The sequence below is a fragment of the Scardinius erythrophthalmus genome, assembly GCF_964197995.2.
Source record: "Scardinius erythrophthalmus genome assembly, chromosome: 8".
NCBI lineage: Eukaryota > Metazoa > Chordata > Actinopteri > Cypriniformes > Leuciscidae > Scardinius > Scardinius erythrophthalmus.
Genome location: NC_138228.1, coordinates 1,865,303 through 1,882,802, shown reverse-complemented (window position 1 = coordinate 1,882,802; position 17,500 = coordinate 1,865,303). Strand labels below are relative to the sequence as shown.

Below are 17,500 nucleotides of genomic sequence, written 5' to 3'. Positions count from 1 at the left end.
CCTTGTAACCAATCAGATCAACGTGTGATCGTCAACCTGTGGATCTCTGAGCTGAGTGAGTGAGAGGAGGCGGGGCTCATTTGCATATTCAAAGAACCACGTATACTTAATGAGGCAAGGGTGTCGAGTTACATTCAAGATATTTTAAGGCATGAAGAATTTTTTTTCAAGGAAAAAACATTTAAATATGTAATTATGGTGATCAAATATGAGTTTTAAGGGATAAAATGATTGACTACAGGGGGACTTTAACCTTACTCTTAGCCTTAACTCGTTTATCACAGATGTGAACAGGATAATCTTGTATTGTAGTGATATAAAAATACAAGGAGAAAAATTTAAGTGCATTAAACAATACGTCATGGGTTCGAAGAAACTGCAGGTGGTTCGTAACCATAAAATGAATTTAGTTGTATCATATTTTAGGCCATAAAAAGGTATAAAAAAGTCTTAATTCTCATTTAAAGTGGTCTTAAATTTGGTCTTAAAAAGCTTTAAATTGAATGTAATGTAACATTTTAAAGGCAACAACCTTGTTTATTTCTCTCTAATCATTTCTGCCAGAATTAGAAAAACAACAAAAAGTTGTTTATGGCATTTTGCATGAATAGTTAGGATCAGCAAATACCGTCTATTGAGAGAGACCAACATAAACTGAACAGCATGAAAATTAGTTTTAAACACATTAAATGGAGTTCTGGCCTTAGTTTTATTCTCTTATTTGATTGGATTCAACAAGTAAAATCTTGCAATAATGTGACATTTTTTATATAATCAGGTTCGATCCAGTTCATTGGTTGTTGGTTAAGAACAAAAGTGTGAGTTTTTGTTCCCTATTCATTTAAATCTGCCAAGAACTCAGATTTATAAGTTGTTGATCATGTGACTATTTAGAGCACAACGAAATGTTCCTGACAGACCACCTGTGAATAACATCAGGAGGATTGAAAATAATAACAGGTTTATTTTGGGTGCAGACTTTATATAAATTTGATTCTAATCCAGGTAGTCTAAATATAAAAATGCCAGGACAACGCTTCAGTTTTTTTGGGTGCTATTTCTGTGCTTTTTGAGTTATTTCGGTCGACACATTTCCACTTTTATAAAAGTCTTCCAAAAACAGCCGACAAAAGACTAGCGTAACTCTTTCAAGCTGCAGAAATATCTCCAGACGGCTGGTTAAAAATACGCCTGTGCCAGATTTATCAAACCTCCGCTGATGTTGCATCATCATGTACAGATCATCAAAATTTTTTGGCACATTTATAAAACTAAATTGGCATTTTCTGAAATGTGAGTGGTGCAGAACTCACAACTATGACACTAGGACGTCTGCTATGCAGTCGCATGGTGTTGTATGAAGGGTTGCTTGTAGTTTTGCACCATCTGGGATTTTTTTTAAAACCTTTTTTATCATCCGCCTCCAAATTAATATTGAGTATCGTAACATTTACTCACTGCTATGTTTCTCTCACTCTCTCTCTAGTGGTTCCCATATTGAGAACTGGCACTCGGTTCTGAGAAACGGACTGGTCAATGCCTCTTATACTAAACTGCAGGTATGTAAATTACATCAGTCAGCTGATCTCAGACTCATCTCCTGATTGGACAGTTCATGTCCAGACTGCGTCATCAGCCACAGTTCTACTTCCTTTATTAAAGAATAGATGGTGTGTGATTAACATGAACATTTGAAACATTAATCTGCTACATTGTTTCAGTCTTAAAGAGTAGTAAGTGAAACGAAATTCAACATTTGAAACATTAATCTGCTACATTGTTTCAGTCTTAGAGAGTCTGCTACATTGTTTCAGTCATAAAGAGTAGTAAGTGAAACGAAATTCAACATTTGAAACATTAATCTGCTACATTGTTTCAGTCTTAGAGAGTCTGCTACATTGTTTCAGTCTTAAAGAGTAGTAAGTGAAACGAAATTCAACATTTGAAACATTAATCTGCTACATTGTTTCAGTCTTAGAGAGTCTGCTACATTGTTTCAGTCATAAAGAGTAGTAAGTGAAACGAAATTCAACATTTGAAACATTAATCTGCTACATTGTTTCAGTCTTAGAGAGTCTGCTACATTGTTTCAGTCTTAAAGAGTAGTAAGTGAAACGAAATTCAACATTTGAAACATTAATCTGCTACATTGTTTCAGTCTTAGAGAGTCTGCTACATTGTTTCAGTCTTAAAGAGTAGTAAGTGAAACGAAATTCAACATTTGAAACATTAATCTGCTACATTGTTTCAGTCTTAGAGAGTCTGCTACATTGTTTCAGTCTTAAAGAGTAGTAAGTGAAACGAAATTCAACATTTGAAACATTAATCTGCTACATTGTTTCAGTCTTAGAGAGTGGTAAGTGAAACGAAATTCAACATTTGAAACATTAATCTGCTACATTGTTTCAGTCTTAGAGAGTCTGCTACATTGTTTCAGTCTTAAAGAGTAGTAAGTGAAACGAAATTCAACATTTGAAACATTAATCTGCTACATTGTTTCAGTCTTAGAGAGTCTGCTACATTGTTTCAGTCTTAAAGAGTAGTAAGTGAAACGAAATTCAACATTTGAAACATTAATCTGCTACATTGTTTCAGTCTTAGAGAGTCTGCTACATTGTTTCAGTCATAAAGAGTAGTAAGTGAAACGAAATTCAACATTTGAAACATTAATCTGCTACATTGTTTCAGTCTTAGAGAGTCTGCTACATTGTTTCAGTCTTAAAGAGTAGTAAGTGAAACGAAATTCAACATTTGAAACATTAATCTGCTACATTGTTTCAGTCTTAGAGAGTCTGCTACATTGTTTCAGTCATAAAGAGTAGTAAGTGAAACGAAATTCAACATTTGAAACATTAATCTGCTACATTGTTTCAGTCTTAGAGAGTCTGCTACATTGTTTCAGTCTTAAAGAGTAGTAAGTGAAACGAAATTCAACATTTGAAACATTAATCTGCTACATTGTTTCAGTCTTAGAGAGTCTGCTACATTGTTTCAGTCTTAAAGAGTAGTAAGTGAAACGAAATTCAACATTTGAAACATTAATCTGCTACATTGTTTCAGTCTTAGAGAGTCTGCTACATTGTTTCAGTCTTAAAGAGTAGTAAGTGAAACGAAATTCAACATTTGAAACATTAATCTGCTACATTGTTTCAGTCTTAGAGAGTGGTAAGTGAAACGAAATTCAACATTTGAAACATTAATCTGCTACATTGTTTCAGTCTTAGAGAGTCTGCTACATTGTTTCAGTCTTAAAGAGTAGTAAGTGAAACGAAATTCAACATTTGAAACATTAATCTGCTACATTGTTTCAGTCTTAGAGAGTCTGCTACATTGTTTCAGTCTTAAAGAGTAGTAAGTGAAACGAAATTCAACATTTGAAACATTAATCTGCTACATTGTTTCAGTCTTAGAGAGTCTGCTACATTGTTTCAGTCATAAAGAGTAGTAAGTGAAACGAAATTCAACATTTGAAACATTAATCTGCTACATTGTTTCAGTCTTAGAGAGTCTGCTACATTGTTTCAGTCTTAGAGAGTAGTAAGTGAAACGAAATTCAACATTTGAAACATTAATCTGCTACATTGTTTCAGTCTTAGAGAGTCTGCTACATTGTTTCAGTCTTAAAGAGTAGTAAGTGAAACGAAATTCAACATTTGAAACATTAATCTGCTACATTGTTTCAGTCTTAGAGAGTCTGCTACATTGTTTCAGTCTTAAAGAGTAGTAAGTGAAACGAAATTCAACATTTGAAACATTAATCTGCTACATTGTTTCAGTCTTAGAGAGTCTGCTACATTGTTTCAGTCATAAAGAGTAGTAAGTGAAACGAAATTCAACATTTGAAACATTAATCTGCTACATTGTTTCAGTCTTAAAGAGTAGTAAGTGAAACGAAATTCAACATTTGAAACATTAATCTGCTACATTGTTTCACTGTCTGAAAGAGTAGTAAGTGAAACCAGGACAAACATCTAAGCATTCTAAATCAAGATACATTTCCACTTGAGAAGCAAAACGACGTGAGTTAAGAAGTCTTGTTTTCTGAGACACTGATCAAAATTAAGTGACTTAACTTGAAACTTTATTTCAGACACATGTGTCCATATCAGAAGAAAAAAAATAACTTTGTTTAAAACAAGAAAGATATCTGCCAATGGGGTCAGAAAAATAAGTTACACTGCAAAAAATGCTTTTCTTACTTAGTATTTTTGTCTTGTTTCCAGTCGAAGTATCTAAACATCCTTAAATCAAGAAGCATTTACTAGATAAGTAAAATGACAAGAAATTATAATGTTTCTTAACCCATTGGCAGAAAATTTAACTTGTTTTAAGCAAAAACTAATTTTTTTATTATTATTATCAGAAAACAAGATATAATCTATTATGTCATTTTACTTATCTAGTAAATGCTTCTTGATTTAAGAATTTTTAGATGTTTGGACTGGAAACAAGACAAAAATACTAAGTAAAAAGCATTTTTTGCAGTGTACATATTACAATACGTTTATATTTTTCTCATTTTAAGCAAGAAGTCATTTACATTTGATACGTTTTTCATAAAGCAAGTCTTCTTTTTGCTGTCATTTTGCATCATGATTCAAGAAACAATTTGTACTGGAAAACAAGACAAAAATACCAAAAAAGAACATATTTAATTAGTTATTTTGCATTTTTAATCTAATTTAGTGTATAATTGTGTGACCTTTTAGAAATGTAAGGTCAGATTAAGTGTATTGCACTGTGAGATAGTTACACAACATTATGTAAGCACTGTATTCCTTAACATGAATGAAGATGAATGTGAGTCGGTTTTCTTTGCGTTTCACTGAAGACTTTGAGATCAGTGTGAACGTGGCGTTTTAATGAGGTTTGTGTTCAACAGTGTTCAATCCTCCTGGAATGATCTGTTGTTATAACATCTGTCCATCCTCAATGCCATGTTGATCATCTCCATATCTTCTGTTGCTTGTTGACGTCATATTTTTCTCCTTGAAGGACGACCTCAGTCGCACAGCTGTAAACTCTCGTTCATAACACGTTCATGTATCATTGTCTTCACTGGAATCCATCATCATCATCATCATCATTCATCTTCTTCCCAAGCATCACTCGTTCCTCATGCTTTACTCCATTTCACATGATGCTTTTCTTTTCATTCTTGGCTGTAATTGGCCAGAAAGCATCACCTCATGCGTCTGTGATGATGTCAGAGTTGTGCGTTTGCTCTGTTTGTTGTTCTTCTCGGTGCACCGCAATAAAACAACAACTCTCTCCTCCTGTTCTTCTCTTTCATCAAAGCTGCATGGAGCAGCGTATGGGAAGGGCATCTATCTGAGCCCCATATCCAGTATTTCCTTTGGATATTCAGGTACGATCCAAACCTGCGTCTTCCGTGTGTTCGCTGTAGATTTGTGTCCGATCTAAAACCACATCTCAGTCTCTCTCTCTCTCTGTAACAAACACATCAGTCATTGCTTTCTGATCCATTTGAATGTTTTGTTGTGCATGCTTTGATTTTAATGCAGTCTTTTTGAATCAATAATGTGATTTTTGTTATGGACTGTTTCTGCTTTTCCACACCGCTCAAAATCATTCTCTTCATCAGTATTCTGTCTTGTTTTTCAGTGAAAGTATATTTAAAACTAAATGCATGTACCCGAGAACCAAATTAGTGCAAGATACACTTTATAAAAAATATTTTCTCTAAATAGAATATTAGCATCATAATATTTTTAAATTAAGATACATTCACTTGAGAAGGAAAATTACACTATGTTGAGTTTTTGCCTAAAGCGAGAAAAACATGTGTTCATGTTTTAAGCAAAAACATTTTATTCAGAAAGCAAGACTGTTGGAGCAAGATCTTTTGTAATTTTGCTTCTCCAGTAAATGTTTCTTGATTTAAGAATGTTTAAATATTTGTACGTGAAAATAAGACTTTTATTCAGTGAAAAGACTTGTTTATTTTTCTCTAATGTTCATTTTTGTTTATAATTTTTTGTTTTAACCCTAATCCACTTTGCAATTTGTTAATTTTCCCCCAAGTCAAACAAGCAATAAATAATTTACCAATGGTGTAAGAAATTTTTAAGATGTAAAAAAAAAAAAAAAAACCATCAGATTAATTTTCTATGAGCAAATGTTTCTTGCTTCTCAAGTAAATGTATTTTGTTTCAAGACTGTTAAGATATTTTTACTGGAAAACAAGACAAAGTCAGATTGAGAAATCCTGACGAACAACATGATTTTTGCCGTGCACAAACACATGCCAGTCGTCTCAATCTCACATCTTGCTATCAATGAAAAATCAGCTCTGCACTGGACCCTTAAACCCACTGATCACACTAACATCATGGACCGGAAGACTGGATAATCTCAGTAGTAGCTGGAGGAATGACTAAACAAACAAAAAAACTAAAATCCTGCAGGAGGAAATCCAGCGCGCTTCTATCAGAGAAGATCCAGGACAAAATCTCTCAAAAGTGTCTAAAATAAGATTTAGAAATTTATACAGAAAAACATAAGTTATCTTAGTCAATGTTAAAGTGTAACTCTCGCCAAAATGCGACCTAGGGTCTTTTAGTTAATCTACCCGAGGCAAACTTTCGTTTAAAAGCATAATTATAATGGAAACGCCACTTTTAAGTTTGACCGTATTTTCGTTTTCGGTCAAATTGCCTTTTGAATGGGAGTGAATGGGGCACTTCCATGATAGCATCAAAAATCACTATTTTTAAAACACTAAGAAGGCTCGACAAAACATGAAACATACATATATGCATTCATATATATTGTATATTTACAATATATATTATATATTTTGAGATTGTGAAAAGACATCACCTTCCCCCCAGACCGCCACTCAGGGCTGTCCAGTTTGGTTTAGGGAAGCCGCAGGAATGCACTGGCTGGCGCATGTTTTTGATGAGACTGTTCCACCCCTTCCCCTGTTTTTAATTCAACGTCTCTTCTTTTTCACACAGAAGAGTGTGGAAGTCTCACCAGGGGCTCTACACATGAACTCCAGCATTGAGAACAGTGTTTGTGAACACAGAGTTTACTAAAAAGAAAGATTTTGAACAACTCACTGTAGCTGTGTCCGCCAGCATTCTGACAGTCAAAAATAGTCGATCTCCGAATGCGAATGAACTGACTCTGAATTTTAGTATTGTTTCTTATATGAGGATCCTTTTTCAAATACAAGGTCAATATTGATTTTCACTAACGACAAAACAACAAATTATCCGTGAATTTATATGGAACTAAGCTTTAGGAGCTTTCCATCTTTACTCTCCTCCTCGTTACGTCGCATTCGGAGATCGAATATTTTTGACTGTCAAAATGCCGGCGGACGGAAACAACAACAGCAACAGTGAGTTGTTCAAAATCTTTCTTTTTAGTAAACTCTGTGAACACAAACACTGTCCTCAATGCTGGAGTTCATGTGTAAAGCCTCTGGTGAGACTTCCAGCACAGTTTCATGTTGTGTCGAGCCTTCTTAGTTTTTTAAAAATAGCGTTTTTTGATGCTATCATAGTCATACCCCATGCACTCCCATTCACAAGGCAATCTGACCGAAAACGAAAATACAGTCAAACTTAAAAGTGGCGTTTCCATTCAAATTATGCTTTTACACAAAGGGTTGCCTCGGATATTTAACAAAAAGACCCAAGGTTGCATTTTGGCTAACCTTTAACACGGGCCAATGTAGTCTCATAGATGTATTATATTTCTGTGTGTGTGTGTGTGTGTGTTTTAGGAATGGGGAAGGGACAGCATCGCATGCCCACCAAAGATGAGCTAGTCCTGCGCTATAACCGGATGAACACAATGCCACAGGTACGACAGTGACGTTTCGTATGTTTAAACTCTGTGCTCATCGCCCTGTCAGAGATATTAACGTGTGTGTTGTTCGTCTTTCCACAGAGTCGCCCGATACAGTCGCGTTTCCTCCAGAGCAGGAATTTAAACTGCATCGCTCTTTGTGAAGGTAAAACATCTGGATCTCACAGTGTTTGTCACAGCTGGTTTCAGTAACGAGAGTTGAGGCAGGATCTGTCACTTTTATTCACAACAGAATAACAAACACAACTAACTAAACATCGATGAGGACCGACTGAGATTGAGGGATATATACTGTATATACACACAGAGTGGGGCCGTTTACACGACACCGTTTTCAACTAAAATAGAAAACTTTTTATGCTTTTTGAACGTTCATTTACACGACAATTGGACGCAAACTTCTGAAAACAGGTTTTTGAAAATGATACTGTAATCGTCTCCATGTAAACTAGCAAAAACGTGAATTTGTGAACATTTGTTGTCATGCGTTCAGTCTGTAGGCACGTAATGTTTCTTTACCAAGGGATAATACAGTGTTTTTAGAGTGAATGGGATCGTTTCAAAAATGTTGAAAACATTTCTGTTTTTGTACATTGTTGTCCTGTAAACGGACCCTAAAGGGAGGGAGAAAACAAGGAGCAGGTGGGATTAATCAATTAACAAATGAGTAGCTATGGAAACAAATGGAAACATACTTAGAAACCATGACAACTGAGACGAGATCTAACACAGGTAAAACAGAAACATCATGTGATGGTTTGTTTGATACATTTTGGTCAGAGAAAGTAAAAAAATATATATATACTGAATAAATGACTTTTGTTCTCTTAAAGCCTGGATCTCAACCAAAATTCACACATAAACTGTTATTTTAGCTTTTATTTTTATAGTTTTCATGTTAATTTTAGTGTAATTTATTTCATTATGTGCTATTTTTTTATATTGCTATTTAGGTTTCATTTATTTTTATTTCAGTTTTAGTTTTCATTTTTATTTATTGCCAGTTAATCATTTTAAACCTATGTCAGTTTAATTTTCAACGAATATGTATATTTTATTTTACTTCAGCATTATACCAATGAATAGAAATGTTTTTTTAATAGTTTTAGTTAACGATGATAACCCTGGTGTGAACATCTGTTTCCCCGTCGCAGTGATCACATCAAAAGACCTGCAGAAGCACGGGAACATCTGGGTGTGTCCGGTGTCGGACCACGTCTGCACGCGCTTCTTCTTCGTGTGAGTTTCTGAGTTATTAATATCTACGGAAGCCCTGAGAGGCCATGCACTGTTGTCCTTTTCTCGGTTCCTTGTGATCTCGACATGAAACATGTTTTCTCATGATCTTGATTCAACAAAACTCGACACAACATGACAAACTTTGTTTTCTTTTATTAAGTTGAGCTTTGTTGTCAATATCATGAGAAATCAACTCATATTGAGATCACTGGAAAATTAATTCAACATCATGAGAAAACTAGAAAAAATGAAATAATGCATGGCCTTTTAGGTCAAAAATAAAAATTATATAATGTAAATAGAATATATATATATATATATACACACACACACACACACACAAAGCACAGGCAAATATTGCTATAAATAAGGGAAAAACTGCAGTATTATTTTATTATTGTACTTTTTTTCTCACGATTTCGATGATGACAGTTTGTTTTCTAGTGATCTTGTTTTTATTATGTAGTGATTTATGATGTCAATATCACAAGAAATCAATTTGTCTTTTGCCAAGATCACAAAAAAATAAATTGTTGAGATAAAAGTTAAAATCATGAGAAAACAAGACAGAAAAAAAATGCATGGCCTCTTAGGTCAAAAATTAAATATATATAAAGTAGTGCTGTCAAACAGATTTGTCACGATTAATCGCATCTAACATAAAGGTTTGTAAATATATAATATATTAATGCGTATGTGTCCACACACATTTATATACATTTACAAACTATAAATATATTATGTTAGATGCGATTATTAGCGATTAATTGATTTGACAGCACTAATATAAATAGAATATATAAAGAAGTACACAAAGCACAGACAAAAATAATGTATGTACACATTATTTATAGATATTTGCAAAGGGAAAAAGTGCACAGAAATGGTGAATATGTACAGGCAGTTTGATAAATATGATTGATTTACATATTGCTTATGTAAATATATTGCACATTTGTGATATTGCACATTAACAAACATTGAACACTAACAAAAATAACTTGGTATACAATAGCTCACCCACACAATTCTATAATCATCATTTTTGGATGAAATATTCTTTCTTTTATTGTAGCATTTTCAGTTTTACAGATGAATAAACAGATCAATCACAGGATAGGACCAAACACAATTACACACACATCAAAAATAAAATTAAATAAATTAAAAAAACAGTAACGACAACAAAAAAACTCACGTTTTAGATTCACGTTTGCAGTTAAGCTCAGGCTAGGAAGATATGAATGTGGTGTGTGACGTCTCGTGTGTGTGTGTCTCAGGTACGAGGACGGTCAGGTGGGAGATGCTAACATTAACACACAGGAGCCCAAGATACAGAAGGAGATCATGCGCGTCATCGGCACCCAGATCTACTCCAGCTGAACGGATGGGTTTCTCACAGAGACGCTTTGAGACGGACACATCTCTGGGCTTCAACCTCAGAGAAAGACCCGGCCTCTCTCTCTCTCTCTCCTGCCTGCTGTCGTTCCTCGACTCTATTCCATCTATACTTTCTTTTTAGTATGGGATGCGGGTGTGGATTTCCAGTGTGGGATGGATTGGCGACCCTCCGTTCAGAAGGAAGAAGTCAGAAACACACGCTTCTATCGAGTGCAATAAGCCCCGCCCACAACCCGTTCTGACCTCTCTCGTTGACCTCCCGCAGAGCTGTCAGTCAGAAGCAGACAAGCGCCTGATTGGAGGAGCCGTCGGCCAATGAAACTGTTCTGAACTCGATTTTTTTTTCTCTCAACTCTTTTTCACATCAGTTCCTCACACTGAATATCTATAAACATGAGCGTGTTTTTTCCATCTCCGGATAGTAAATGATGAATCTTTGTGCACTCTTATTGTGTTTGTATGGCGTTATCTGCTGCTTTTCCTGACTGATGATGACACACATTAATATCCCAGATGTATTTATCTCTGAGTTTCCCGCTGAAATCAATTTCTTGTCTTTTGTTCCTCGCTCCGCTTACACGCGTACAAGCGCTCGCCGTGATTTATCGGGGAGCCGATCACGGATGAGAGGACAGGGACACGTCGTTACTCATCTTTATGCTTTTATCTTCTGGATGGCGCCGTTTCTGAACCGACTGAAAAGCGCGAGGTTCAGGGCCATTCAGTGATGTCATCGTCTGGAAATGTGGAACAAACTAAAGCTGACGTTTCAGAGAGGCTTTTAGTTCTGCTGTCAGTTCTCAAGACATTCCTGAAGGCTTGTGGGTAATTTCCACAAAGCTTACCGTCGTCGGTCTGCCGTAGGATAATAGCAGTCAAACGTTTGGACATTCTTCATTCTGACTCTTTATAATGATGGTAAAGTCATCGAAACTCACACATGGAAGTCTAGGAATGATTTAGGGATCAAAACGTGACATAAATTAAAACTTAATGGGGTAACAATTTAAAATACGGTTCATCAGTTAACATGAAGAATAAACAATACTTCTACAGCATTTATTAATCTTTGTTAATATTAATTTCAACATTTGCTAATACGTCGGTTGTATTAGTTAACATTAGTTAATGCACTGTGAACTAACATGAACAAACAATGAACAGCTGTATTTTTATTAACTAACATTAACAAAGATTAATAAATACTGTAACAAATGTAATGCTCAATGTTAGTTCATACATTAACTAATGTTAACTAATGAACCTTATTGTAAAGTGTTACCCTTGCTGGCATGAAATGAAAGTTGAGAATGTCTTTTTCACATGTATTCAAGTGTAATGATGTGCACGGGTAATAATTTATCATTTATATCATAAAAAAAATAGGAATTGTGGGTAACACTTTACAGTAAAGTCCCATTAGTTAAAGCTGCAGTAACGATTTCTGAGAAACAATCACCAAAACAAACATGCCCCGCCCCTAGCTAAAATGACCACACCCCTATATTGATAGCTCCACCCCCAAATTCTCAAACACGCTATGCAACACAGACTCCTCCCCCCTAATGAGTGGACACGCCCCTTACTGCTGATTGGCTACAGTGTGTTTTGCTGCTCGATCCACTTTCAGCGTTTCTCAGAAAACTCTCACTGCGCCTTTAATGTTAGTAAATGTACAACTGTAACTTTTTTTGTTCAAAGTTAGAAAATGTTTATGAGTGATTCATCATGAATCCATCTTCCCAACCGTGTTTTTGTCTATCCTGAATCACTACTGCACGCCTAAAATAAGTCTTTATATTCAGTTTTAGAGCGAGCGGGACGAGATCTGCGTGATTCTGCCGAAAATTATACTTCTTATACTACGAAAAAAACTTCTTTTATTTCATTTACTAATATTTTTTTAATTTTTTTACGCAATTTTTTGGAGAATTTTTGTTATTTTCTATTTTATTTACCTTTAAATTACTAGATTTGATCAAAGAATAATAAATAAATAGTAATTTAAGCACATTCCTCACATTCTTTCAACTTTAAATTCAAAATAACTCACAATTTCATGCATAACCCTTTTAATTCAGCTCTAAATATCTTACATTGAGTGTCTTTGCCGAACTCTTGTGGAAAATAAATAATATAAGATGATATTTCATGACTCTAGATGGCCTTATAGCTCTATATGAGCTGTTCCGCTGGGTCCTAAAGTTCTTCAGTGTGCATTCAGATACACATGTAGACATTATAAAATAATTTTTTGGTAAATTTTTAGTTAGAATTTTGAGCATTTTTAGGGTTTTCTATGTGTACTGAAGCATTCCATTCATTCCTAAGGGGGTCAAATTGACCCGAGAGTGAAGGATTTGTTACTTATTTTTTTTTTTTTTTATATTCATGGTTGAAGTGCAACAAAAGTCGTAGAGTCTCGGACCCCTCTGATGAACACTCAATTTTTCAAGTTTAAAAAATCAGTTTCGGGTGAAAATGACCCGAGGGAAGGATGAGCAAGACAACTGCAAACATGAGTCTGTTGCGTCCAAACGTTTGACTGCTGGTGTTTCTCGTGTGTTTTGACTTTATTCTGTTGCTCTTGAACGTTTGTGAGTATTTTGTGGTGTTTATCTGATTTTAAGGGCGTTGCACTGACAGGGCCTGCGTCTGATTCTGGATCTGTGTCAGATATGAGACAGTCAGGTGTAGATCTTCACTGTAAATAATCTATATGTGAGTTGTGTGACTGGACAGGAGGAATGTTTCCAGCAGGGCTTCGGACGCGCTCTGGATCCGGGTCGGCAGATCTCCTGGTCTGTGGTCATGCTGTATGAACTGCGATTGTACAGGTGGAATTAATGCTGAACAGAACAAATAAAAGGAAGTTTTGCACAATTTTAGATGCGTAATTTCTCTCTCTATGTGATTTCACTATGACGTTGTTGTTTTCATGCAGTGACGTCTTTCTTGCATCAGGTGGCGCTTTTGCTTCACTTCAACTTCACAAATGAAACCTGGACAACAACAAAACCATATTTGCAAAGGATCCTGAGGTAAATCTGGAAGATGTTTATCTGTGATTAACAGTGTTCAGTAATATGCTGTTATCATCAGCATTAGATTAGAAAGTCCTGAACTCTCTGCTGTTCAGTCTTCATTCATTTAGTCTGTAAAGTGTGTGTGCATGATTATGATAGTGAGCGACTGGTTAATGTGAGCATGGACTGGTCAACACGAGTGTGTCCGTCTTATCGATGAGTGATGCACAATTTCTTTTCAGAAATTTTGAGTGGATTTCATAAAGAACTCTTTCTTTGTAAAATGAGCAAGACAGAAAAAAATGCATTGCCTCTCAGGTCAAAAATAAAATATATAAAGTAGTGCTGTCAAATAAATTAATCACGATTAATCGCATCTAACAAAAGTTTGTAAATATAAAATAAAAAAAATATATATATACACACACACTGAGACAGAGTGAGTGTGTGTGTGTGTGTGATTTACTTATTATTTTATACTGCAGTTCCAAGCCACTATTTTATTTGTTTGTTGCAGCTGTTTTTAATGAGTGAGCAACATTAAACACAATATCTGTTCATATAGTGTCTACAATAAAACTAAATTTTAACTTCTTGTTTATTGAACTGTTGTATAAAAGCAGTTTCGCATTGACACTCATTCTGCTGTTCTGAACATCGGTCATGTGATCACCCGTGGCCCAATCACAGTCATGCTGCTGTTCAGAACATCGGTCATGTGATCACCTGTGGCCCAATCACAGTCATGCTGCTGTTCAGAACATCGGTCATGTGATCACCTGTGGCCCAATCACAGTCATGATGATGATACTCGTGATTACAGTATCATTATGAACATCATGACAAACCTCCACCAGGGGGAACTCAAGCGCTGTGATCTCAGTCCTCTCTCATTCACACTCGTGTTTCACTTCTTTTCCCTCTCTCCCTCTCTCTCTCTCTCTCTCTCTCTCTCTCTGAGAGTAAACACACACACACACGCACTGTAATGAAATAAAGATCCGACAGGCAGGTCAGGACCAGCAACACACTCACAAGTCTGCATGAATGTGCTTATAAATCATGTAGTATAAATTCTGTCAGAGAGATGAACATCTGTAGGATCTGTTTCTTCTGTCAAACACAAAAGATGATGTTTATATTTTATCTGGCCTTATGAGACTATAAATCTGCAGTTTTGACTCAGAAGTTTCTCATATGGACACTGTTATGCTAGTGCTGTTTTTATGTTCCATTTTTGTGTACTGAGGGCGTTTGCTAACGTTCCCATTGAAAACGTTATTTCCAAATGTTCTCAGAACCAATGGACTCACAGCAGCCGTGTGGAGATCCGGTTTCTTCATCTTACTGTGTGTTCTGATCCTCAGATCGTGCTGAAGATGGAGTGATGAGAAGATGGAGTGATGAGAAGATGGAGTGATGAGAAGATGGAGCAATGGAGTGATGAGAAGATGGAGCAATGGAGTGATGAGAAGATGGAGTGATGAGAAGATGGAGCAATGAGAAGATGGAGTGATGAGAAGATGGCGTGATGGAGTGATGAAAAGATGGAGTGATGAGAAGATGGAGTGATGGAGTGATGAGAAGATGGAGTGATGAGAAGATGGAGTGATGAGAAGATGGAGTGATGGAGTGATGAGAAGATGGAGCGATGGAGTGATGAGAAGATGGAGTGATGAGAAGATGGAGTGATGAGAAGATGGAGCAATGGAGTGATGAGAAGATGGAGCAATGGAGTGATGAGAAGATGGAGTGATGAGAAGATGGAGCAATGAGAAGATGGAGTGATGAGAAGATGGCGTGATGAGTGATGAGAAGATGGAGTGATGAGAAGATGGAGTGATGGAGTGATGAGAAGATGGTGTGATGAGAAGATGGCGTGATGGAGTGATGAGAAGATGGAGTGATGAGAAGATGGTGTGATGAGAAGATGGCGTGATGGAGTGATGAGAAGATGGAGTAATGAGAAGATGGAGCAATGGAGTGATAAGAAGATGGTGTGATGAGAAGATGGCGTGATGGAGTGATGAGAAGATGGAGTGATGAGAAGATGGAGTGATAAGAAGATGGTGTGATGAGAAGATGGCGTGATGGAGTGATAAGAAGATGGAGTGATGGAGTGATGAGAAGATGGAGTGATGAGAAGATGGAGTGATGAGAAGATGGAGCGATGGAGTGATGAGAAGATGGAGTAATGAGAAGATGGAGTGATGGAGTGATGAGAATATGTAGTGATGAAATGATTAGAAGATGGAGTGATTAGAAGATGGAGTGATGAGAAGATGGAGTGATGGAGTGATGAGAAGATGGAGTGATGGAATGATGAGAAGATGGAGTGATGGAGTGATGAGAATATGTAGTGATGGAATGATTAGAAGATGGAGTGATGGAGTGATTAGAAAATGGAGTGATGAGAAGATTGAGTGATAGAGTGATGAGAAGATGGAGTGATGGAATGATTAGAAGATGGAGTGATTGAGTGATTAGAAGATGGAGTGATGAGAAGATGGAGTGATGAGAAGATGGAGTGATGAGAAGATGGTGTGATGAGAAGATGGAGTGATGGAGTGATGAGAAGATGGAGTGATGAGAAGATGGAGTGATGGAGTGATGAGAAGATGGAGTGATTAGAAGATGGAGTGATGGAGTGATGAGAAGATGGAGTGATGAGAAGGTGGAGTGATGAGAAGGTGGTGTGATGAGAAGGTGGAGTGATGAGAAGATGGAGTGATTAGAATATGGAGTGATGAAAAGATGGAGTGATGAGAAGATGGAGTGATGAGAAGATGGAGTGATGAGAAGGTGGTGTGATGAGAAGATGGAGTGATTAGAATATGGAGTGATGAGAAGATGAGTGATGGAGTGATGAGAAGATGGAGTGATGGAGTGATGAGAAGATGGAGTGATGAGAAGATGGCGTGATGGAGTGATGAGAAGATGGAGTGATGGAGTGATGAGAAGGACGACATGGAGGGTTCATTAGTTTAACACTTATCCACTCTGTCATCTGAACTGACAGCTGTCAATCAATGTGTGTGAGGAGATATTTGAGTGTGAGTTTGTGTGTGTGTGTGTGTGTGTGTGTGTGTGTGTGTGTGTGTGTGTGTGTGTGTGTGTGTGTGTGTGTGTGTGTGTGTGTGTGTGTGTGTGTGTGTGTGTGTGAGAGAGAGAGAGAGTGAGTGTGTTTCTGTGATTTATGAGAGCTGATATTTGTTTGTATAATGACACTGGTATTACACTGGCATTACACTGGCATTACACTGGTATTACACTGGCGTTACACTGGCATTACACTGGCGTTACACTGGTGTTACACTGGCATTACACTGGTATTACACTGGCGTTACACTGGTGTTACACTGGCATTACACTGGCATTACACTGGCGTTACACTGGCATTACACTGGTGTTACACTAGCGTTACACTGGCCTTACACTGGTGTTACACTGGCATTACACTGGAGTTACACTGGCATTACACTGGCGTTACACTGGTATTACACTGGTGTTACACTGGCGTTACACTGGTGTTACACTGGCATTACACTGGAGTTACACTGGCATTACACTGGCGTTACACTGGTATTACACTGGTGTTACACTGGCGTTACACTGGCATTACACTGGTGTTACACTGGTATTACACTGGCATTACACTGGTGTTACACTGGTATTACACTGGTGTTACACTGGCGTTACACTGGCATTACACTGGTGTTACATTGGTGTTACACTGGTGTTACACTGGCGTTACACTGGCGTTACACTGGTGTTACACTGGCGTTACACTGGCATTACACTGGCGTTACACTGGTATTACACTGGTGTTACACTGGCATTACACTGGCTGGTGTTACACTGGTATTACACTGGTGTTACACTGGCGTTACACTGGCGTTACACTGGCATTACACTGGCGTTACACTGGCGTTACACTGGCATTACACTGGTGTTACACTGGCGTTACACTGGTGTTACACTGGTGTTAC

General features: G+C 36.8%; 1 protein-coding gene across 6 annotated transcripts in view; it reads left to right on the top strand.

Annotated features, from left to right (window-relative positions):
• Positions 1–13,265, top strand: part of parp6a (poly (ADP-ribose) polymerase family, member 6a) — a 37,182-nt gene extending 23,917 nt beyond the window's left edge. For 4 of the 6 annotated variants that reach the window (XM_081371793.1, XM_081371794.1, XM_081371792.1 and 1 more), the window contains exons 19-24: positions 1,487–1,559; positions 5,299–5,368; positions 7,760–7,839; positions 7,927–7,990; positions 9,000–9,084; positions 10,365–13,265. In XM_081371793.1, coding sequence (XP_081227919.1) covers positions 1,487–1,559; positions 5,299–5,368; positions 7,760–7,839; positions 7,927–7,990; positions 9,000–9,084; positions 10,365–10,467 — 475 coding nt within the window. In that variant the 3' untranslated portion in view covers positions 10,468–13,265. The remainder of the gene's footprint in view (positions 1–1,486; positions 1,560–5,298; positions 5,369–7,759; positions 7,840–7,926; positions 7,991–8,999; positions 9,085–10,364) is intronic. The other 2 variants (XR_014030577.1, XR_014030578.1) reach the window with 1 other exon arrangement.
• The last annotated feature ends 4,235 nt before the right edge of the window (positions 13,266–17,500 follow it).